Genomic DNA, 25,002 nt, shown 5'->3' with positions numbered 1-25,002 from the left:
TTTTGTGATGAAATGGAACGTAAGTCTATTTTCAGACTTATCTATTGCTAAATTAATATCTAGCACCTCAGCCCTCTATTTTCCAATTCAATCAGAACTGACACACACTGATAATGGAATTCCAGGAGTTAAGTTTCCTACTGCTTCTCAGACTGTCTTTTTCCATTCATTTTGAGAAACAGTTCTCAACCACAATGAACATTTATCATCTCCCTAGATTTTATGTAGGAAATGAAGCTCACTTAGAACTACTGTATTTTCTAAATAAAACATGCAATTTGTATCTTATTAATGCTAAAGTCAATTTACTTTTTAAAAAACTGGCAAGCATTTAACAAGCATTAGTCACCCCATCTTTCAAAGCTTTTGCCTACCCTGGATGAGCAAGATGAGAAATGTAGCTGCTGGTCTTAGGGCTCCTCACCACACTCCAGTATAGAAACTGTGCCTCCATCATTCAATCTTAATCACTCGTCTCACCACAATTATTCACTGTGTATATTTGTAAAGACACGTTCTAAGATGATGTATGCTTATTTTGAACAATAATGGGAAGTGTCTTCCACAAGGCGAAAATGTTTAGAAGTTCTGTTATTCATATAACGAATCTCTAATTAACGTAGGTTACTGTGTAGATCACATATTTAATATCTAAATAGTCAAGTAACATTTGTTCACATCCACCCACTTCATGATCTTCACATTTCAAAGTGTGCTGTTAAATCTCCCAACAGCAAATGAAAATTCTCTGGCAAGCAGGAAGAGGAACATCCCCGCATAATTCCTTTCAGATCATTCTGAAACTTCTGCCCATTTCAGGGGAGTACCACCCACAGACAGGGACGTGGGAGGTAGATTTTTAAGAGCACCTTTTGTTCAGGTTTACCTGTATGAATTGCAAAAAGAGCTGTGTGCTTGGCCACTGGGATAGAGCTATGGGGCAATACGGCAGCCGCAGAGAATTTGGCTTGAAGCTGAGAAACAGGGATTCTTCTTCGGGTCAGAACACTAACTCATTCCAGGTGAGCGAGCCTGCACAGTTTACTAGACTTGTTGAAAGCCTGAGAGAGAGATGCCCAGGGCTCTACAGCCATCCCAGAAGAGGGAGCACAGATTTTGCACAAACCTCCAAAAGTACCCAGTGCACGGAAGGGGAGCGCCCAGACAGCCACAAACCCCACCCAGCAAACATTAATTCTCTTTCCACAAGGCAGATAGATTTCTTTTCCGGTTGTAACCTGGATGCATGTTATTCAGACAATAGCCCAATGTTTTCCTATAAACAGACCCCAGAAACCTGAGCCGGATTAGGGCTCAGATTTCAGGTTCTTCTGTGGCTGAATGGAAGTGTAGCTTTCTAAGGGTCAGGATCTCCGTAATTCTTGACCCTGAAAGATGCTTTCTGCTGCTTCTGCTTAGGATGAATTCAGATTTGGGCAACTGAATGTTTTTAAGGAGGATCTCAGGATCCTGAGCCCTTTTTGGCTGCTGAAACTGTCCCCTGATAAGACGCTACAGTTATTCTCGATGTTGCTTAGTAGGAATTTTACGAAGGTTACATTTTCCAAGCACAGATGGAGCTGAGGCGGCTGAAGCAGGGCGTGGAGACGGAGAAGCCCAATAGGACTGCGACCGCTGGGGTGCTACTTCTCAGTTCTGAGACGCACACTTTCCTTGTGAGATGTTCAGTTTGTCAGTTCAGCAAATCTCCTCCCTAGGGATGATTTTTTTAGGCAAAAATTCATATAGTGCCTCCAGGTGTTCAGGAACTTGCCACACAACTCCTTTAAAGACAAAATGAGTCGCTGCACCTTAAATCATATGCAGCATTCGTGAAAAATCACTGGAAAGAGGCTTATGTTAGATATATGGGCCTGATTCAAGAGTCTGTAATAACGCCCGGCGTATGTTCTGCTCGAGTATTCATGACTGACCTGTCACCCACTTTGTGTTTATAATCATGTAACTGTGTTTATTCCCCTCCCCTGTGGTAAACAGCTCACCTGAGCTTTGCCCAGTCTGCACAGATTCTCTGCCCTGCTTTCCCACTGTTTTCTGTTACAGATTTTTACTTATTATAGATGCAGTATACGGAGTTAGTATTCTAAACCAGGACTTCTGGTTTAAAATGTTGGCTTGGCCACTGCTGGACCATGGACAAGTTACTTCATCTTGGGGTGCCTTGGTTTTGTAACATGGGGACCATCTAACAGGGGGTTCGGGAGTTGGTGGGTGTGACATAAGTTAATACAATATGTATAAAGCAACTTAAAACAGTGAATGATACATAAAAAGGCCCAATAAATGTTAGCTACTATTGTTACCATGATTACTGTAGAATATACTGAGTCACCAGAAAAGGCTTCAGCTTTTAACCTCCTTAGGAAATGTGTTACATTTTCCTAAAGATATGGGTGCTCTGCTGGAAATACCCAGTCTTGTTATCATGAAGAAGAGTCTTTGTCTACTCCAGTCTATAATGATCGACTCTGTTCCTTTGGATCTTCATTTTCTCATAGGGGCTTCCGTGCCACATACGATTTATATTAAATAAATTTGTGTGCTTTTCTCCTGTTAATTTGTTATGTAAATTTTTTAAAAGAGATAGGTCTATGTTGCACAGGTTGGTCTCGAACTCCTGGGCTCAAATGATCCTCCTGTCTCAGCTTCCTGAGTACCTGGAACTCCAGGTGTACAACCACTATGCCCAGCTTAATTTGCCATGTCAATTTAATTCCTAGGCCAGGCCGAGCCAGGATCCCAAGAAGATGGAGGTAGAGTTTTGCCTCCCCTAAATCACTTAACTGCCACAACTACCTTAAGAGGTCAGTTAAGTCCCATTTTATAATTAGGACCCTGAAGTACAGAAAGATTATCCAACTGGGCTTGAATCCAAAGCTCATACTCTTTGCATTGCAAAAGTAATGTCTCCCAGCCATTTCTTTCCACAGGTCATCCTCCGGCACACCCCTGCCTTCCAATACTGCAGTTTGATAGTATTATCTTATTAAGGATTTAAAATTATTTGAAATAGTCTTCACCCACTGAGGATGGGAACACTCAGTTATTTAAAAAAAAAAAAAGCCATCTATAAAAGGATAAATCTTTACTTTCCATAGGTCAGTTGGACAAAGGGTTACATCAAAGTGCATGATGGCAGACTGTTGAATGTGCCAAATCATCCATGTCAAAACACCCCACCACGTTCCTGTGTCCCTCCCCAAAACACACAAAGGCGGCTGAGGAAGTTCTTAGAGAACCAGGTGACACTTTTCACAAATAATAAATGATTCCCTGAGGGATTTTCAGAGTTACATGAATCATCGATCATTTTCTAAGTGTCTTCACAGTGGAATCACTATTATTTCTTGCAGCACAAATGAAACAAACTCAGTTCGATTTCAGTCTAGAAGCTCATTACATGACACACGGTGGCCGTAAGTAACTGGGAGATTCTCAAGGGTGAGAGAACCTCATGTTGAAGAAGTCCTAGCCTCTGCAAAATTAAACAGGGAAAATAACACGGGTGTTAAAGAATTCTTAAAATAAAGTTAGCCATGGAATACTAAAAGAGATTCATTCCTATTGGATACAGATCCAACCTGTGTAAATTATCCAAGCATCTAAGACTCACTTACCTCTAAATAGGTCAGATTTAACCAAGGTATCATTCTATAGGTGACTATTCACACTTTAAACAGAATCAGTCTGCTAATGCTACACCATTTCTCCCTTCCAATTACAATGAAATATCAACACCTTTAATTTTTATGAAGTCAACATGGAATGTTTAACCAAACTTTAACATGTCAAAAATGTGCCATCCGGAGTAATGAACTTGCCCTGAAACAGCCAACAGGCCCTGGGAGACGCCACCCATAAACAGTCGTGCAATTAAATAGTTTGGGCCTAAACTGAATAAAACCTATAGTAGTAAGACAAATTCCTAGAAAAATATGCATATGTGCCTAATTTAACAGACTATATATAACAGTTTCCCTCAAGCCCAATTAGTTAATGCAAAGCTTCTCTTAAACACATCACTTATTATGATCAATTACCAAAGTGTAAACTTTTAAGTAGCCAAACACAATTTTAAGCCAAAAGGAACTAATAATATAGAGAACTCAATAAAATACAATACAGTGGACTACAATGGGAACTAAACTGTAATATACCTGGAGCTCAAAAAGTAAGGTGAAATTGGTGATTAAAATAGATTTTGCAACAGAACAGTTTTGTTTACACTGTATTGTGGTCAGCTTTTATTATTATTTTGGTACATTTAAAATCCAACTCATGCAGCATATAAACTACCTAACGTCTACTAGAGACTCAGGAAGAGGTAGTCTGTGAAGCCCTGCTAAGGTGGAGCACCGTTTTAAAAAACTACCTAATAGCATTTATCGTATAGGGAAAACTGTGTGTAAATAAAAATATGAATATTATTGACAGCAAAAGTGATTTTAATATTTTAAGATCCCATAAGTGGGGATCTTAAGATCCCATAATATCCTCATTTGTGTTGCAATGGCCCACTTTTGTTTCTGTGGGATTTGAGGTCATTATTTCGTTTCTACTAGGCATGCCAGCTACCCTGTGGTTGCCTTCCTCCTAACCACTTTCATTATAGACTCAATTCACAAACATGTATGAATTAAAATGTGGTAATTTTCTGATTATAAAATCAATGTACCATTTTAGAACATTAAAAAAAATCTGTAAAACACATAGGAAAAATCACCCTTGATTTACTACTCAAATATAAGTACCTACATAGATATATTTTTTTGTCCTGCTAATTTTTTTTCTTGTGCACATATATTTGAATGGCTGAGTTTATATGGCATTTAAAATTTAATTATTTACCTTAATTAAGCTTTCTCTTGGTCATTAAATATGCTCAATAATCATGTTTTTAAGTACAAACTTACAGTGGCCCAGTCACTGCAAGTAAACTTCCAAAGTGCTCCCCATGCACATGACACCTCACCCCAAAAAGGAGGCTGTGACACAAGCTGAGAACAAGGGCACAACCCAGGCAAAGGGTACAGTTTTGGGGTCAGTAGTGACGCTGCAGATGGCACAGCTATCTGCAACTATGTTTGAGTTATTTTGTTTTTGTATTCTTTCTGTATTCTTTGTTGTTGTTGTTGTTTTCAAATTACCAGTCTAGGCCCCTTTTATTTCTGCAACTGGTGTGGTAATAATGCCCTGGGGCCTCCTTCCTTTAAGGAGAAGGAAAAAGCCTCCTGCTTTGGCAGCAGAGTGAGGACCAGGATGTGCGGCAGATAACAGGAGCCCTGAAATCCTGAGGGGCAGTTCAGCCACCAGGGCTGAGGCCCTAGAGTGGGGTCCACATTCCTGCGGGGCGTCCATCTGGGGATTCACCTGGAAGAGCCCCGAGGACCAACACGCCAAGAAACCTGTGTTTGCAGGGAGCTGGTGAAGTCCCTGGCAGCTGCCAATCATTTTCCAGAGAAACATGAAAACTGCTTTCTCCTCTACATAAAACTGACCTTCTTCATCAATTTTATAGTGCTTACTCCTCCCTGGGTTCCACATCCTTTAAGATCTCTCCTTTAGAATCTTAGCACTTTAGAAGGAATCGAGTTAAGGGTTCCGGCAGGCAATGCTGCGGTGTAGCACCACAGCAGCTTCAAATGAGCATGAAGAAACACATCCCTCTGGGCCAATGCTGAAGATGTAAGATAGTCCCTTAGGAAGCCAGGCCTGTTCTCTGCTGTCTGGAAACAGCTCTTCCCACTTAGGTCCTCCTTAATTCCATCCTCTGGGGAACCAGCTTGGACACTCCTTACGTTAAAGGGGATTTAATACGTATCCCACTCTCCTCTCCAAACGCCAGTCCTCGCGGCTCCCACACAGGGAAGAGATGGTCTCAAACGTTCCCAGGTAGAAAACAACACATGCAGCCTTCTTACTGAATGATTTCCAATACTCCAGCAGCAACTAGATCATAACTCTACAATTTAGCCCTTAATCCTGAGAAGGTATTTTTTCTTAAGAAACTAGGATCCTACGAAGTGATCATAGTTTTTAAAACAGATATGTTAGAGAAATATTGACCTGTCAACTCCAGATTTTAGTTTGAGCTCACAAACAAATGCAAAGAAATGCCCTATCCATCTACCACGTTTTCATCAGTCTTTTTTCTAAGGAATGATTAAGTAATAAAATGTAATAAGGGACCAGAAAAAATTCTAGATTATTTTATCTCGGGCCAAGGAGAAATAAGATAAATTTCTTTACTGTTTATCAATAGCTTTATTCTACTAGATGTTGGTATGTTTTTTAGCAAACTCTGAATTTCTTTATTTTTTTAAAGACACTTGTTAATAACTACTAATTAGGTTGACTATAATCCAAAAAGGCAAAAATAATTCTGTAAGTTTGACACAAGAAATAGCAATTCTTCTCCCTATTATTTTAATTCTGAGAAAAGTTTACTTAAAAATCATGCACTCCCACTAAAAATATACATCTAAAACAATCTATGTCAATGTGCTGACAATCTGTCATCCTGAAGAAATTCCTTCAGCTGTCATTTAGTGAGTATGGAAAAGAAATTGACTAAATATGCTACATGTGGGCACAGAAGGTCTCTCTGCATTATGAGTTGTGGCTTGTGATTTACTATAGTATTCATATTTAAAGGTTAAGGAAATATATACAAACATGAGCATTTTAACTACCGTCTTCTTACAACTCAAAAGTGACGAGGACTATGGAGCTTTGACAGCCCAATAGTACCAAGGAAAACCCTGGCCCCAGCATCCCTGAGCCACCTGGTCTCCCAGAAATGAGGAAAGAGAAGAAAATTTCTCCCTTCTATTCACATGTGCATATTAAGTACATGCACAGCTTTTCCAGGCTTAAGTTGTCTTGATGGAGATTAGCTTTAGTTTTCTCAAATGTTCTTCTGGCTTATAAGGTACAAACCGGTATCTTGATCACAGCCCTGTCACTTATGTCAAAACTGAGCCACGGACGGATGGGTCACCCCCAGGAGGCCTAAATGCTAAGGTGACAAACAAGAGGGTGACGCTTGTGTATGAGTTGGAACAGCCCATAAACCCCATAAATCAAGGACCTTTCTGACAGATATGACCCTCGGCCTGACTCAAATACAAAGAAGCAATCTCTAGAATATCTCTCCGCTTCGTATTTACTTTTAGATATAATTTGCATACAGTAAAATTCACCCTTTAATTGAGTGTACGTTCTGAGTTTTGACAACTTGATTGTGTAACCCACAGTCCAATATCCCCTCATGCCCCTATGTAGCCACCCTCTTCCTGCACCCCTGCACCCTGGAAACCACCCATCTATTTTTTTGTCACCAGAGTTTTGTCTTTTCAGAATGTCAAATAAATGGAATCATATATTTACACAAAATCATACAGAAGTTTCTCATTTTTTTGAGTCTGGGTTCTTTTATTTAGTATAATGCATTTGCACACCAAAGCATTCTGCTGCGTGTACCAGCGGATTGTTCCTTTTTATTGCTTAGTGAGTGCTCCATCGCATGGATGTGCCACACGGTTCATCCATGTCTCAACTGAGGGACAAATGTGCTGTTTCCAGATTTTGGCAATTAGAAATAACGTCACCGCAAAGCCTCATTCAGGCATAGGTTTTTGAGCAAACTTAAGTTTTCTCTTCTCTTAGGTAATTACCCAGGAATGGGATGGAAAGATCTAGAGGTGAGTGTGCATGCAGCTGTATGAGAAACTGCTGACTGTTCACCAAGGTGGCTGCACCATCCTGAATTCCCACCTCTCTTTTCTTCTTGATGGAAAACATGCCACTCGCGGACACTGGGACACCTCTGAACTCACAAACTCCTTGAGAGCCTCTGTCCTCTCCCCACAGCATTGCCCACCTCAGACACAAGCCAACCACGTACCAAACAAACCTACAAGTTCGGAAGAGGTGGGGATGGTGTGTGGATGGGGATCGACTCCTTGCCCCCCATGTCTGTGCTCCCCAAAACAGTTCACACGACTCTCCAGGGCCCCCTGGCCATGAGGAAGGGGCTGAACAGGGCACCAGTCTTCAAATGCCAATTTTACTTAAATAAACTGGAGAGTGGAATTGTTTTTAAAAGTAAAAAGAGTTCAAAGTATGGTCACCTGAGTATACACGTGACATCAGAAAAATTCTGCCTTTTAATGAGGGCCCCACCTGTGGTCTTCACCATGGCCTATTAGATGGCAAAGGAATTTTTCACAGCATCTCCTTGTTAATGGTTCACACAAAATATCTGTTATATTACCAACAAAATTTTTTTCCAGTAAACATTCAAAAACAGACACTAAGTATCCCCTGACAAAGCCTGATAGTACAGACACACATGTATGTAAGTATATGTATGCACACAGGCATATATATATGTATATAGAGATACACATATACACGTACACAATACAAAGATAAGATACAGGCATGACCCATGGTATTAAAAGTAGTGTGCACCAGTATTCTGCCTAACCTAGATAAATAAAATTTTTACCTCTTTGCATGTTACCACATCATGTAGAAATGGCTGGGTAGGTTTTCATAAAATATTTGGATGGCTTGACTTTATAATACAGTCTATGTGGTACTCTTGAAATTGACTCTGAAAACTTCTAGGCAACCAGACTCTACTCAAAGAAGCAGACATTCTCCAGAGCAACTGAAACGGAGGTGTATCAGGAAGTCTTTGTGTGACAGTCACTTGGAAGATTTACCCATTTTAATGCAGGCAATGGGGAAAGATTCAAAGATTAACTTGAAATTGCAAGTTATAGGGGCCGATGTCGGGATTGCAAGCTCTGTTGTGTAGACCCAGTAGTTTCTCAAGAGGGCCCTCACAGACCACAGCGAGACCTGTCAGAGAGGTGACAGATTCTCCCAAGAACTGTCAAAGAGGACAGTTAGATAAATTAACAGAGATCCACCAAGTATGTGTTATTCACCGATTGCCACTTTCCTGATTGCTTTGAAACAGATTAGTGAGATAAACAAAAGATGCAATTCCAGCTCTTAAGGGGATTTATGATCTTGTTAGAAGGACTAAGAAATACTTAGGAAATGTTTCATAGAACTGGTGGCTTGGACCATGCTGACTGTAAAAAGTTCAGAGACGTAAAGAGATCAAGGTAAGGAGGCCCAGACCCTGACCTGGGCCCGGAAGAACACGGCAGCTGACTCAGAAGCGCAGGCTTGATGAGACACACTCAGTCGCAGTGGCCTGTGTTTTCTGTTTTTGCGGCTAAACACTGACGTCAGCTGCATGTGCTCAACAACAGCTGCCTCGAAGAGGAAATAAGCAGCAATATTTTATTATTTTTATATGGGCTGCCAAAAAACAAAAGTTTTTATACTTGAATTGTACAGTAAATGTACATAGATCATAACCAGTGTCTGATATTGGCACACTGGTTACATGAGCTTTTGGTTAGCAGTTTTTATAGCTCAAGGGAGATGGATGCTATATTTTATTTCATTTTTGCATTCTTTTGTTTTTTTTGAGACAGAGTCTCGCTGTGTTGCCCGGGCTAGAGTGAGTGCCGTGGCATCAGCCTAGCTCACAGCAACCTCAAACTCCTGGGCTTAAACGATCCTACTGCCTCAGCCTCCACCGAGTAGCTGGGACTACAGGCATGTGCCACCATGCCCGGATAATTTTTTGTGTATATACATTTTAGTCGGCCAGATAATTTCTTTCTATTTTTAGTAGAGACAGGGTCTCGCTCTTGCTCAGGCTGGTCTCGAACTCCTGAGCTCAGAAGATCCACCCGCCTCGGCCTCCCAGAGTGCTAGGATTACAGGCGTGAGCCACCGCGCCCGGCCCATTTTTGCATTCTTAACATTGAGTTTATTAGCTTTAATCGTGGACACAAATAGAGCGAATTCTAGACACTGCTTTAAAAAGTTATTAATGTAAGCCATTTAGATTGTGGTATGTCAGTTAACATAAAAAAATGACTTTTGTTTCATTTCCCAAAAATGAAGAAGGTAGCTAGGTTAGGTTTTTGGACAGGTTTCTCTTGCAAGCACCCCAGAAAGCTGAGCATATCCAAAATGCACCCAGGTTTTATAGATTTAAAATACACTCAGCAGGAAGAAGAGAAATAGGGTCTGGGAAAATTTATTGTCCATCTCCATCCAGATTAGCAAATGCTAGTGGCTGGGTATACCTCATTGTTGCTTGTTCTTATAGTAGAGTGTCCTGGAGCAGGTGAACTTTAAGAGAGCACTGAAGGGAAGGTGGCTGATGGTTAGGCTTGGAAAGAATCCAGGAAAACTCATGTTCTGGGTGCAAAGGAACCACTTTCACACGGATTCCTTCCAGCAACTTCCAGGCACAGTGGACTGTTTAGGGGCTGCAGGGTTTTTTTTGTGGTTTTTTTTGCACACTGAGATTTATCTTTAACTAACTGTGTAAGAAAAACATTCTACAAAACTTTAAACAAAATCTAATTACATTATTGTGTTTTGTTCTCTGATCCTTAATATTTTACATAAATATTTCACATAATTGTAGCCATTATATACATATTATGGTTTTATACTGAATTTTTTTACTTAACATAATTTTTCATTGTTTCCAAATATTGACAGAGTTAACATTACTATTATTTAAAATATCTATATATCTATAATCCTGACATACCATGGAGCACACAACCATTTTCAATTCGATTCAACAAATATGCACTATTACCATTTAGAATCTGAGGTTCTCAACACTTTGGGGTTGGAGTTTCAAAGGGACAAGCACTTCAGGGTTCATGTTTCATTTAACTGCTCATGATGATGTAACTCGGGAGAGGTGTGTGTGTCTGAGGTCCAAGGCTAACTAATGAATCTACAGATACCACCGTGGGTCAGGGGAGAAGAGGAGGCCACAGATGATGTGAGAAGAATTATTTCTCAGTTATGCGTGGGTGACCACACCACTGGAATACAGTTGCTTGCTAGCACATCAGTTATTAGCAATGCACAGACAGGAAGCAAGCGATTTAAGAGTTAATCTAGCAGATGCACTCATGGTTATGTTGTGAGATGGTGATGACACACAGTTGCAGAGCAGAATAGCCATGTTTAAAGTGGAGCTGTCTCCAGATACAGACGGGCAGGCTTACCCCAGCCCCAGAAGGTCTCCGGCACAGGATCAGTAATTGCTATGCTGTTGTGGGGCAGATTCTTAAACCAGGGTGAAGCACAGACTAGAGCCTCAAGCCCTTAACAATGCTATAGTTATATGGTCTGTCAAGTGTTAAATACCTTAAAATAATCCTAACGTTTCATTGGAGGGCTCACTATGTGGCCGGCACTATGCCAAAGATTTTCTCATATGATTTTACTTCATCCTCACAGTCTTTTGGTGTGTGTACTTCTATTATCTTTATTGCACAGAAAAGGACAGTGAGGCTGAGAGCTGGCAGGAGGTGCAGCTGGATTTGCACGGCTTGAGCCAAGCTCCATCCCCTGCGGCCCGACTGTAACCTGTAACCACGTGGCTCTTGGCTACTGGCAGGACCAGTGAGATGGGCAGTTCCAGGGGAAGCCACGTCGGTGGGCTCCTGACACTTCTTCTGCACAGGAAGGGGTGGCAGGTGCTGCTCACCAGGCCAACTCAGCCCTCTCCATCATCATCTTGCTTTCTTATTGTCCGTGCTATTCTGGTCACCTTTTACCAAGTCCTGCCTTAAACGACGATATTCTCTGGAGTTCACTGACGGCCTGGCCTCTGGTTCACTGGTTCACAGTCCCCTGGGGTTGGGCCTCCAGAACTCCCAAACCATGGGAAAGCCACGCCCCAGAATCCGAGGGGCAGAGAGGCCTGGCCGAGGGCACTAGGGAACCAGCGGCCCTCGGGGTGAAGTTCTTGCTTGATTCTTCCCTCGTGTAACCGAAGTGAGGGGTTCGGGGAACTGGAGGGAAGGGGGAAGATACAAATGCCCCTTTATTCTCTGGTTTTCCAGGCTAACCTATTTGTTTCAGAAACTTCCAATATGATTATAAGAATACTCCAAATATCCAAAACCATGTCCTTTGCTACCCAAAATAAAAATACAGATTAACTTAGTTTAATACACAACTGGTGGTTGCCAGAGACTAGGGGTGAGGGTAGGGTTTTGATTACAAAGAAACATTTGGTTTAAAAAGCAAATCTTTTGGAAAAGTTAAATGGGAGAATATATTGGTCATTCACATAGTGAATTTTTCTGTGAAAAAAATTGTCTTCCATGAAACTGATCCTTGGTGCCAAAAAGGTTGGGGATGGCTGCTATAAAAGATTTGAATAGACATCACCAAACAAGATGTACAGATGGCAAATAAGCCCATGACAAGATGCTCAATACAGAAATAAAACAGACACACCCATTTCAGGTATTTACTAAGGATATGGAAACATGTTTACACTAAAACCTAAAAATGAGTGTGTATAGGAGGCATTATTCATAATCACCAAAATAGGGAGATAGCCCAACTGCCCTTCAAGAGGAGGATGGATAAACACACTGCTGTACATCACACAGCGGACTGGTACTCAGCCACAAAAAGGGATAAACTACTGATAGGACATGGATGAACCTCAAACGCATTATGCTGAGTAAAAGAAGTCAGGATCAGAAGGCCATATACTGCACAATTTCATTCATATGACATTCTGAGAAAGGCAAAACTGTAGGGTCAGAAGACAGACCAGTCACCGCCAGGAACTTAGTGTGGGGGAGGGGCTGACGGGGGCCTGGGGATTTCTGGAGCTGTGGCAACATTCTGTATCTGAGTGTAGTAGTGACGACGCTGCTGTGTGCATTTGTCAAGACTCACAGAACTGTGCACTAGAGGGGGTTAATTTTTACTGCATTAAAATTATGACTTATAAAAAAAGAAAATGGTATGCCATACTAATAAATACTTCCAATAGAATAAAGGCAACCTATAAGGTGGGGTTAACAAGAAGGCAAAAGCTTCTAGTTAATACCTTATGTTAAGAAAAAGCAACTTTCAAATTGGCAAGGGACTAACAAAAAGATTATCAAAACAAGATGCAGCACAATTAAAGGAACAATAATGAATTTTATCCTATAATCCCTGGATAAAAGGGGCCAATATTTTAATCAATATTTTATTGGCATGTTCTGGACATACATGCAGTATTTAACAGGACGAATCTACTTTGCCTTCCCTCGGTTGAAAACCCAGGCAAGAAAGCGTATGCATGACTTCTATTCATGAGCAGTCTTTAAATAGTCCACTTGATCTGCCGGGACGCTGGAATTGAGAAGGGAAGAGCATTTTAAACGCTCAGGACATCTGCTGGGAAACCAATACCCTGGCTCCGATGGGCCGTCAGCATGCAATGAAGATTGGTCACCACTTAAAAGTACAAACATTTATTAGAGGAGAGATGAGTTTCCTGATGTGAGACTTATAAACAGAAGCTATTTTAACTAAAGGTCAAAGGCAGCAAACTCCTAAGTCCAAGAAAAAGAAAGATGAATTGCATTATCATAAATACATGTTACTTGTATATGTAAGAGTGTTTTAGAACTATAGGCTAAAATCTATATCTAGCTCCTAAGCCAGGCTGACCAGCTTAGAGAAAAGGAAGGAAGACCCTCCTCAAGCAGATGTGTGACTGTCAGACAAAGAGAATCATTCTCCCCCACTAGGGCGGTATGTAACAAATTCCCTCGGCCTCCTTCCCCTTGTCTTCTCCTTCGCCTGCTACAGAAGGTGATCCTTCTGTTGGCACATCAGCTTTTCTGCAGCCTGCACCTCAAAGTCTCCATTCTCGATCTTGGGTTTCCTACCACCCTTAATCAGATACCACTGAAATCCACTTGTTCAGAATGGTGCTATTTGGGTACACAGAGAGAAAAATGGATAGACAGGCATGGCATGGTCAGTAGATTTGTGCTCAGACATTGTTACAGAACTGTTCTTCAAAATTAAAGGAAATCTGATTTCAAAAGTTTTAGGCAAGTAGGTCTCTATTGGCAGAAGAAAGAACAGTAAAAAATGCAGGAGGGCAACACAAACAAACTAGCACGGCAAGAGAAACCAGTAGGAAAAAACCTAACTTGTAAAGTCAACTTTACAAGAACGAAATATATTTGGGAGCCAAAACAAAAATTAGGTTAAAGTAGGAATGTGCTTAAAGAATACAATCACAGTTATTCTTTATTGTCTCAAAAGATGCTGTTAAACACCATATAATATAAATTTAACTTCCAGTTCTTGGAGGCTATAGTTCTTCATAAATGAAAATTACACTAGGAAAGATTTAAGTTAGATCAGAAAAGGCATTTCCTAAAAGGAAAGACAAATAATATGCTCTCTAAGTAATAATTTATTATATTCTAAAAAAAACAAAAACAAAAACAAAAAAATGCCTGATAGATTCTTCCATGTCTGCCTCTACTGAAATGGGCAATGGATTACTTGTTCATAGAGCACTGTGTACTAGTCCTGTACGCGGTAAAGTAGGAAAGAAACAGTCCCTGTCCTCAGGGAAGTCATAACTAATTTGGAAAATAAAAGTAACTTTCACCCTTACACGCAATCACTACTAAACTATGTGGGTGCTGTCTCTCAATGCCACAGGCCTTTAAGGAAGGGAAGCCAGCTGGAACAGGTGAGTGTTAATGCCCGGGGTGAAGCGAGCTGGACCTGCTCTGGGGTTTTATTTCATCTCTGCCACAGCAACAGAGTGGACGCCCTGGTTCTAGAGCACAGCCCAGTGCAGGGCCGACCTCTCACAGCTCACAGGAGCCCTGGAAGTCCTTTGCCTCGGCTTTGTGTTTGGACTTGCATTTTTTTATTCCAAGGAGATTTAAACATTTTATAGAGTTTCAAAGACTACATTTTTAAACCATCAATGCTTAAATCGTTTTGTTTTTTTTTTTTTAGTAGTGGATCTTTATAATGATCCTTTTAGGTAAGGCAGCTGCGAAAACATCATTTAAAAAAAAAACATATTGTCACATGGAAAGGGCAGTAAGAGTCTATTTTTATAAAGTTCAAAGTGATTGTGTATCTTGCAGGGAATCCCTTCAGACTGCTAGTATTTCTCTGGTTTAATACCTACCTCCTCCCCGTCCCCTCACCCCCTCCCCATCTTTTGCTAATAAACTCCCAGCTCTATCAACTAGCAGCAACCAGCTGGCCTCGGAGAGAACATTCCCAAGCACATGTCTAACCAGCTCTGCAGCCATCTTCCAACTGAAATGCAACACCCAGCGCACTGCACTTCTTCCCTGTTGTACCCAGGGTTTGGCTAACTGCTGACATTTGTCACAAGGCGGGAAGAAACAGACCATGTGGATGGGACAGGCAGGTGCTGGCCTCACTTTGATACATCTCCCAGGCCTCACCTGATCAGCTCCTACTCATTCTTCAGGTCTTAATTCATTTCATCCTGGGATCCCAGGGCTGCATCCAGCACCCTGAAGAGGGCCACTTCTAGGAGCTCTCACTGCAAGCTGTCTTCCTCCAAGCCAGCACTTAACTGTGGAAATGCTCATCTGACTCCCCCACTTGATTCCAAGAGCAGGGGCTGTCTTGTCCGTCTTGTCCCTGTGACCCCAGTGCTTGACTTGCAGAATGAAGGCACGGAAAGCAGAATTCAGAATGTCTGCATTTCTAGTTAACTCCCATTTTCCAACTGCCCAATGAGAAGAGTCTCTAAATAGTTTTCCTACCAACGTATTAAAATTGTAAGAGGGGAAAAAGTCACTGGATGAATTTTTGATCATGGTTTAAAACAATTATTCTCTATCAATTCTAACATGTAAAGTGAAATCTACTCCAAAGCCAGCGACTTCTTCACCATTTACAACACAGACTCAGTTACTACTGGGAATAGATCCCAGTCTGCAATGCGGCTGACCAAGTCCACTGCATGTGTGCACTAACATCTGATATTTAATTAAGGCTCCCCAACCAAGAAGCCAATCATTCAGTAAATGAAAGAAGGGGCAATTCAGATATAATTATTTTCAAATAATAATGACCTGAAAAATAGAGGGGGGAAAAAAATCTCTCACAGTTCCAACAGAAAAAAAAATAAGCTGTGAAATAGTGAAAGGGAATATATACATGTTTACAGGGAAATAAAAAATTCAAAGTAATCATCTACTGGAAATTTTTTGGATTAGAATGGCAAGTTATACATGAACCATAATTCATTTTACTTTTTTTTTTAGACAGAGTCTCGCTCTGTCACCCAGGTTAGAGTGCAGTGACATCATCATAGCTCACTACAACCTCAAACTCCTGGGCTCAAGAGATCCTCCTGCCTCAGCCTCCTGAGTAGCTGGCACTACAGGCACATGCCATGAAGCCTAGATAATTTTTCTATTTTTAGTAGAGACAGGGTCTTGCTCTTGCTCAGGGGCTGGTCTTGAACTCCTGAGCTCAAGCGATCCTCCCTCCTCGGCCTCCCAGCGTGCCAGGATTACAGGTGTGAGCCACCATGCCTGGACTTATTTTACTTTTTAGATTTGAAAACAGAAAACGAACTGCCTTTTCTCATACTCCATAGTATTATAAAATAGAGGGGTTTTTGTTTGTTTGCCTATTTCAGGATTGTGAGATAATGACAGATTTTAACTAGCTGTCAACTGAATTCTGTTACTTAGGTTTCACTTGGTCCCAAATTTGCTGTGGTTTTAGAATCTCTATTTCCCATTCAGTGATAATATTTCCAGACCTCCGTGCTAAATATACATACCATTTCCTGGCCTTTATCCCATGTCAGTTTAACAACCCTAAGAAAACACTAAAATATCTTATATGTGTTGCCAAAAATAAGTAGTAACTCCAAGTAGTATATAATTTCCATTTTTTCACATCAACATCCACATGTTATGGTTATTCTCTGTATTAGGAACCACCAACTAATCACCACCATGATTTGAAAGTCTCACCTCTATTTTAAAGATAATCTGGCATATTTTCTTTATGTTATACCACAGTTTACAAGAGATCCAAATCATAATTTTTTGAAATAGAAGTTAAATTCAAGTAACATTCTATTATTTTTCTCTTTGAATTTTACTGCCACTAAAAATTTAATCTACTCCAAACAACCTTTCCCAAGGGTTCAGAAAGTCTGTGGACAAATGTACACCTAGTAAATGCTTAAAACGCCGGTGCTGTGTGTGTTGAGACTGTACTCTATTCAGGAAATTCTGCATAACTAACTCCTAGTTTGATAAATGATGTAGGAACTTTAAAAAATTTATTCAACACTTCTCTTTAAGAAGATATCACAGAAAGGCCAAAAATGTATAAGGGATCCTTCCCTAACCCCTTCATCCGCAATCTTTGCATTTAAGGCAAATTCCTCCTATTGCCCAAATCAAAGAGTTTTTAAAAATCAGTCTGTGTTTTCGGCTTAAAAATTATATGGGGAGAGAGTTACATAGTGGTCATGATTTATGGCCCAGCATTAAAACTACAAAATTATATTTATGTTCTCTGCTTACAATCTGCCCTACATATTGACAGACAAATTTTCTTAAATCACCTTTACCATGTAACTTGCCTATTCCAAAATGGAAAAAAAGGACTCCCAGCTTCTAACAGCAACAAAACTCCTGCTGAGATATTCAGATCCCGCCTGGCCACTCACATCCTCTACCCAGCCCTCCCTCCTTCCCTTGGCTAATTTTATCCCATCCCAGCCCCTAACACGGACACACAGGGACTCACCCCCTCCAGCCGGCTGACAAGAGTCTCACCTGCCCGCAAGGCTCGGAAGCTCTGAGAGTTCTAGCCCACAACGGGATTTTACCTTCTGAGAAATACGGTCCATCTGGCCACAGCCATGAAACTTAGCATTTAATTAGTTTAATACAAAACAAAACTACATGTAAAATTTGTTTTCCAAACCTTCGACAAGCTCCCCAAAGCATATGATCTGTCTTTACATATTTTTGTTTCCCCCACAGTGAGGAAAGCAGCAAAGTGCTTGTGACTTTTTTATTTCTTTTTCTTTTTTTTTAGCCTTTTGTTTATTGTGGTAAAACACATACAACATAAAGTCCACCACCTTAGCCATTTGTAAGTGGAAGTCCCCGCGGTCCACACGTGCTCTGCAGTCCCAGCACATTCCCACCTCGCGCAGCCACCACCGCCACCCATCGCCAGAGCCCTTCGTGACACTCTTGTCACCATCCATGGGGGGGCAGACAGGAAATCACCAGTTTGTTTCTAATGATAAAAACCCGGTTTTCATTCATATAACTGAACACTTAAAGGGGATGTATCTTTCTGTATATTAATTATACTTCAATAACACTGAAGGAAAACAAAGTGAGGGGGATGAAGTGACAGAGGAGGCTGGTGACAGCTGGGACCCAGACCACAGAGGGGCAAGTGAACAGGGAGAGAGCAGGGGACACGCCTGCCTTGGAAGGGGCTGCAGAGAGTAGCGCGTTCGCTCGCTTAATCACTGCCAGCATTTCTGGGCACCTCTGTTCCAGATACCCTGCCAGACACCGCAATCGATCGGATGTATGTTTCAGAAGTCTTATCCTGGCTGCATTAGAGATGGTTGAGGAGGAGAAACTAGTGGTTTTTGCAGCCCACAAGGTAAAAAGTACTGAATAAAGGCAGAAGCAGAGGGGATGGAGGAAAAGGTTGCACACAGTTTTAGTTTTACCTAGTAACAGAGACACCACAAAACCACAGGTCCTATCATTTTGTTCCTATTTTTTAAATCACTTGAACCAATGGTTACTCTGGCCTGATTAAATTTTATGTGGCACACTCAACAAGCAATAGATAAGATCTGTCGGCAAGGAAGAACCTGCTGTACAGATAAAAATACATACATTGAGCGTGTGTTATGTTCGAGGTACTGTGGTGAAAAGAGCCTAATTAGATCACTATCATTTTGGTGGAATAGTTGCGGCTGTATAGAGAGAAAGCTGCTATTCCATAAAACTTCTTGTGAATGAAACTGGAGATGACTGGAAGGTTTATCAGAGCAGGCAATGGTCAAACCAATAGTAGGAAATCACACTGTGAAATACCGCACACGGGCTTTGTATGTGGTAACAGGGCATGATTGCCAGAACACGCTGTTAGGTGAAACAGGAGTTGCAGAAGTATTGCACAGCATGTCGGCATTTACCTAAAAACCTGACTTGTCTGTACACACAAATATCTGAGTAACTGCAAAGAAAAAAGTCAGGACAGATAATACGTACGGGGCGTGGGGTGGGAGCAGAGAACTTGTGCTCCACACAGCAATGAGTCCATCCACGTGTCCCTTGCACGGGAAGGTTAGTATAGCTAGTGGGGAGACTGCATTACATCACAGGCTTGCAGCTCTTCCCCATAGTCTTTACTGACAATTCAAGTCATATAATGATCCCCATAATAACAGCTAAGGCCATAAAATGTGTGTCGTGTCGTGTGCATACACATATATTTTTTTAATTTGCCGAATTGCTTTTACACTATTTTTAAATGACTGGAAGTTACGTATCTCAGAAGACATTTGAGATGAGAACGTGTTGGCTATTACGAAGGAACTCTCCTTTAGTTATATGAAAACTTTTTAAGAGAAATAAATAATGTATTTAATTTATTCTCACTTAAGTAATTATAAGGTTACCTTTAGAACAAAAAAGTGTTCTTTGCAAATGGGCAAATCAACATACAATAATCTTTGATCTTAAAGTTCAAAACACACTAAAATAGCATGCAAGTAGTATTAATACTTTCCTATTTCTGAAATTATATTTGAAGTGCATGTTGATGCAAAGGAAGTAATTTGGCCATGGCAGACACGGTCTGAGCTCGGGCTCAGTTGAGAATTTTGTTTTCTTGATTTTCAAATGAATATCTCCTAGAAATGCTAAATATAAAATCGAGTTCAGAGTGGTAGAGACTTTTTATAGTTTTTGTACTTTATAAAGAATGTTTAAAAAGGCAGTTCACAAAAGACCATTAAGAACTGCTGCTGGCTACAACTAAAATACTAATTTGAGGCACCGGCTTGGCACTTTCGGGGCCTTGTTCCAAATGGAATTTTTCAGACAGATTAAAATTGTACTCTTCTCAGCCTCAGCCCACTTCAAGTTTAAAAAAAGCCAGCAAGATAGTAGGTGTAAATGACTAAGAAGGGGCCCCAAGAGATGCTCTGAAAGCGAAAGCGTTGGGAGCGCCACGCAGATGTCTCCATAAGGAGTCTAGACTATCTGTAATTTGCTGATTGTGAGTGAAACCAGATTATTAAGAGACCTCACAAACCAAGAGCTACAGAATCACAAAATGCTTGGAACCCTGGGGCGGCACATAGGAGCAGGAATTCCAGTACCCCTGACACTATCATCTGTGACCCAAAGTGACCTTTAGGAGTGACTCCTGTCACAGATGCAAAAAAATGTGGGAGAAGGAGGGAGATGAACATCTTTAAGTGCCAAAAAGGCACTGTAAAAATAAGAGCAGGAAGAAGAGAGAAACTCCAAAACTATTACACCAGCATCACAAGTTCTTGCCCAGAGTGGACTGAGTTGAATATTACAGCACAAACCCAGCAGACGAATCAGGGATAATTTTTTAAATTATTGATTTTAACCTCATTATACTGAGTAAAACGGCAGTTATTTTTTTGTTCTGTGACCTTCACAGAGAAGTATAAAATGGCAATTATAACTCCAGATCTCTCGAGGCCCTGCGGCATGTATTTCCTAGAGAAATAATACCTATGTGTTTAACACCAGCGACAGGACACAAAGGATTCCAAGTAGGAAGAACGGGTCAGTGTTCAGGACTTCAGCTGGATCTCTTCTGATTGCTTGGACCATTCTTTGAGAATCAGGGCTGCTTCCAGCCCACAAGGAGCTCTGTGTGGACTGGAAGAGGCGTGCCCTCTGCAGATGCAGCCACATCCTGGGCACACGTCTTGGCCAGTAAGCTGCCCCCGTGCACACTGGAAAAGCCCATTGCTGTTTCTGGGTGGGCTCTGGGCAGCTCGAGAGAGGAAGCAACAAAGGCTACGTTTCTGCCTCATTTCCCCCTTTGGCTGGGCAGCCTTGTGCAGTGAAGAACCTGCACAACTTGGGAAAATCATTCTTCAGCAATTTAATAATAATTAGCAGATGAGTAACATGAATCTATATATTTGACCTAAATGATTCAGTGGGAAAGATCAGAGAACTTGGTAAAGAAACAGTCATAGTTACATTAGCAAGCCACTTACTAGATTATCTGAACTGAGTATTTTAAGAGACTGCATCAGAAAAAGTTGATCTGTGCCTTGGTTATTACTTTGCCAAGAGTTGAGAAATCAAACACGAAATAACCCGTAATAGAACGAGATATTAAAACACCCTTAGCATTGCGTTCCTCCACAGAGTGACTGCCTGCTTCCTCTTTTCTAAACACATCTGGAAATCTACGAGTCACCCTGGCCTCAAAAGCTGCACCTTTATAGCAGAGCTGTTCTTGAAAAGGAAGAAGGGGGTGGCCGGCACTGATAGCAAACATAAAATGTCCACTTTTTCCTGGGCCCACACCTCTAGCAAGCACATGTGTTTTACCTGTAACTGAATCAGCATCTTGAGTAACTGTCTGACGATAGCATCGAGCTCACTGTGACGTTCTCAAGGCCCTTGCTGGTGTACTCCCCACTCCCTCACGGCCACACCCTCCCCAGGTACGGACCAGTGTCCAGGAAGCCCGGAAGCAGCAAACAGATGCTCAGGAAACCTGCCGAGTCCACAGAAACACAGCAAGAAGCCAGGCCCTATTAGGTCCAGGAAAGGAAAACCTGCCGAGCTGCCCCACGACGTCTCACTGTCCACCAGGCAAGGTGGGAGCCTGGCTGGCCATGCTCTGCCCACCTGGACGGGGGGTGTGACAGCAACACTCTGCTCCAGCCAAGGACACAAAGGAAGAAGCAGGGCAAGGAACCGAGGAATGAGAGGGCGTGCAAGGGAGTCAGGCACGGCTGCGCAGGGACGGACGGCGGCAGATGCCAGCTCCGGTCACAGGACAGAGGATCCAGACCCAGCTGCAAGGGAGCTCACGGAAACCCAGGTTTGAGTAAGTCACAGTAGCACCTCTTCTCTAATTTTACATTAACAAACCCCTTCCTTCAAAAACATCCACAGATGTTCTGCAAAAGGGCCCTCCTCTTCACAGAAAAAGATCTCCCTTTCTTACCTCGATGATGTACAGGACCACGTTCTTGTAGAAGCAGTACAGTATGCACTTGGTCACCCGGTTGTAGCTCCAGGCCCCGTGGACCAACAGAAGCTTCTCTAAGTAGGCAAACTAAAAAGGAAAAAAATAACACAATTCAGAAGAGCCTAACCTTGAAGAATAAACGTCACAAAATGTCCCTCTGAGCAGAAGATAGACACGGTAGATAGAGGATTCTGCAGGTGACCCGAGAAAACCCTTCCCTGAAGGCAGAGCTTTCAGGCCCAGGGAGAACAACCAAAATCTTGTCTTAAATCTACATAATGGTTATTTTCCCCAAACATGCTTGACCGCCAATTATTATTCTCATGAAATTCTATTTAAGCTGATGCTTTTTTCGGGTCTTAATTATTAAAAGAAGGTGTCCTCCTGAACTGAGAGACAAGTACAGTGGGAATCAGATGCCTCTGAGCAACCAGATTTTATGGTGACACCAGGAGAAAGGGACAGGGACACTCATGTGACTGTGTCTTGTTTTAAAAAAAAAAACCACACACATACAAACTGTTTCCACGGTCAGCTTGCAGGTTAAAAATAGTTACGTGCATGGAGACACATACAGACATACACACATAGACGAAGACACCCAGACATAAACAGATAGACAGATACACACACACACACACACACACTGTCTCTCTCTCTCTCTCTCTGCCTCCGCTTCGAGACCCATTTTATTCTCCTTTTTTGCCCCCAACTACAACAAAGCACCTCTTGCCAGAGTGTTATGTGGTCAGGAGCAGCTGGTGACACTCAGCTGAGAGCAAGGTGATGGCTCTTGCAGTTTGAGACAGGAGCCATCAAAGATACCCCAACAAAATACGTGAGTCCTCTCTGGGGCCAGGTTCCTATCTCCTCAGCCTCCCCTTAGCTTGGCTTGACCGTCTGTGTTCTATTTTACAGAGGTCTCAAAAAGTAGGAACCTTGAGCTGGAGGGAAGGAAATGAGTTTTTTTGTTGTTGTTGTTCCTTTGGTAGATGGCGTCACGCTCTGGCATGAATGCATGGTTGGGGTAATTCTATTTAGAGTCACGTGTTGAATTCGCCTCATGCAGGGTTGGGTTCCCCTTTGGTTGTCTTGAATGAAAACCTTAATTCCCCCTGTTCTAAGTTGTGGTATCAGCAAGTGCACAAAAAGCATTAGCCCAGCTACACCGCTAGGAGAGATAGTCGGGCCATATTGAGAGTGTCCAGAACATTAGATATTCTTTCATGATTTCAAACTTCCTATTAATTTCAGAAGACTTTTGAAATTAAATATAATTCTCTGTAACAAAAGAAAGCCCCTGACTGAAAATACAATACCTTTTTACAAAACATTTCTTTTCAAGAGGAAACTACACAGTAATTCCCATTAGCACGAAAGGAGGGACTACATCCTACTGGAAGTTACATTCCAGTGAGTTCTTCAGGGGATCAGGGTGAGGCTTATCCACATATTCCAAAATCTAGACGATGACTTCAAAATAGCAGAAGGAGGGACATATGGAAAAATAAAACTCCCCATAAAGGCTCATTAAGGATTCCCAAGGGGAATGGGGAATCATAAAATAACTAGCAAAACAAATAAAAAGGAAGTTTGCATTTGACCTGGACCCCTGGTGTTAAACTTCAATGGGCACAGAGAACATCTGCTGGAGTCATCCCCAAGAACGCTTCAACCTGAGTGCTACAATGATTTGTTTTAAAATATATATATATATCCTAAATCAAAATGCTGTCTTCATGAGGTCGTTCAAAAAACATTAAGAGGGTAGGGGGCAGAAAAGATTCTCTCCCCAGAACCAAGGCAACACTACATAGCAGCAGCAAAGGCTGCCTGGGGCAAGGCGACAGGAGGAGGGCGGTTGTCAGTCCCCGGGCTGCCCCTGTGCACACAGACGTAGGCGCGCGCGCGGGTGGCACAGAAACAAAACCAGAGCTTTGCACAGAGAACACATACAGAAACACAGACACACACACACAGACACACAGATACCCGTAACTTTCCTGGAGGATACGTCTTGGAGCTAAATATCTTTTCACTTCTGTATAGGACCCTACAGGGTGTTTCCTCAAAAGCTCAATACAAAAAATTCATCCACATTACAATGAACAGATAAAGCACAAGGTGTAAACTTCAACCAGAGATGTTTATCATTTCAACAGGGGCAAGGGAAGTCATCAAATTGTGGCATTTCCAGCACAGTAATTAAGGCAGAGCCGGCTCTGCGAGGGTGTGAGGCTGGCACGAACCTGGCCCCAAGATGACAGCTCCCCCCCCCAATCAGGAAGGGGACCGTGGACAGGAGAAAGGAGGGCCCACAGCCGCAGGGGCCCTCATGGGTTCCCTTGGCAGAGGGGACTCTACGCTGGAGGGGCAAGAGAAGCCCCAGGTGGAGCTCCACAGCCCTCTCCCCACTCCATCCTTCTTTGATGCTTTCAACTTGAAGAGAGCAATTGCTCTGGGTTCCACATCCTATTAGTATGCAGTTTCAATAAAGCAGGTCATGGAATCTCCCTTCCCTAGACATTTTAAAGAAAAAGACAGACAAATATTTGCCTGGAACTCCTAGGAAACCTCTTAAGATCCCTTCCAGCCCTATGATGTTATAACTCAAGTATTTAATAATGCTGGGGTGTATAACATCTCCAGTTGCTGACAGACCTCAGGAAGCGCGAGTCCCCCAGGCCTCGGAACGTTTGACTCGGGAAAGTAAATGGGCAGGTGTGTGGGGCCAGCCCCCCAAGTTCACTTTTGGGTCTGCCGTTCTCTGAC

General features: G+C 41.9%; 1 protein-coding gene across 2 annotated transcripts in view; it reads right to left on the bottom strand.

Annotated features, from left to right (window-relative positions):
- The window catches only part of ATP8A2 (ATPase phospholipid transporting 8A2), a 466,915-nt gene that overhangs the window by 169,236 nt on the left and 272,677 nt on the right, over positions 1-25,002 (bottom strand). For both annotated transcript variants that reach the window (XM_045567137.1, XM_045567138.1), the window contains exon 27: positions 22,207-22,317. In XM_045567137.1, coding sequence (XP_045423093.1) covers positions 22,207-22,317 — 111 coding nt within the window. The remainder of the gene's footprint in view (positions 1-22,206; positions 22,318-25,002) is intronic.

The sequence above is a fragment of the Lemur catta genome, chromosome 13 (assembly GCF_020740605.2).
Source record: "Lemur catta isolate mLemCat1 chromosome 13, mLemCat1.pri, whole genome shotgun sequence".
In the NCBI taxonomy this organism is placed as follows: domain Eukaryota; kingdom Metazoa; phylum Chordata; class Mammalia; order Primates; family Lemuridae; genus Lemur; species Lemur catta.
This window is presented reverse-complemented; position numbering and strand designations above follow the sequence as displayed.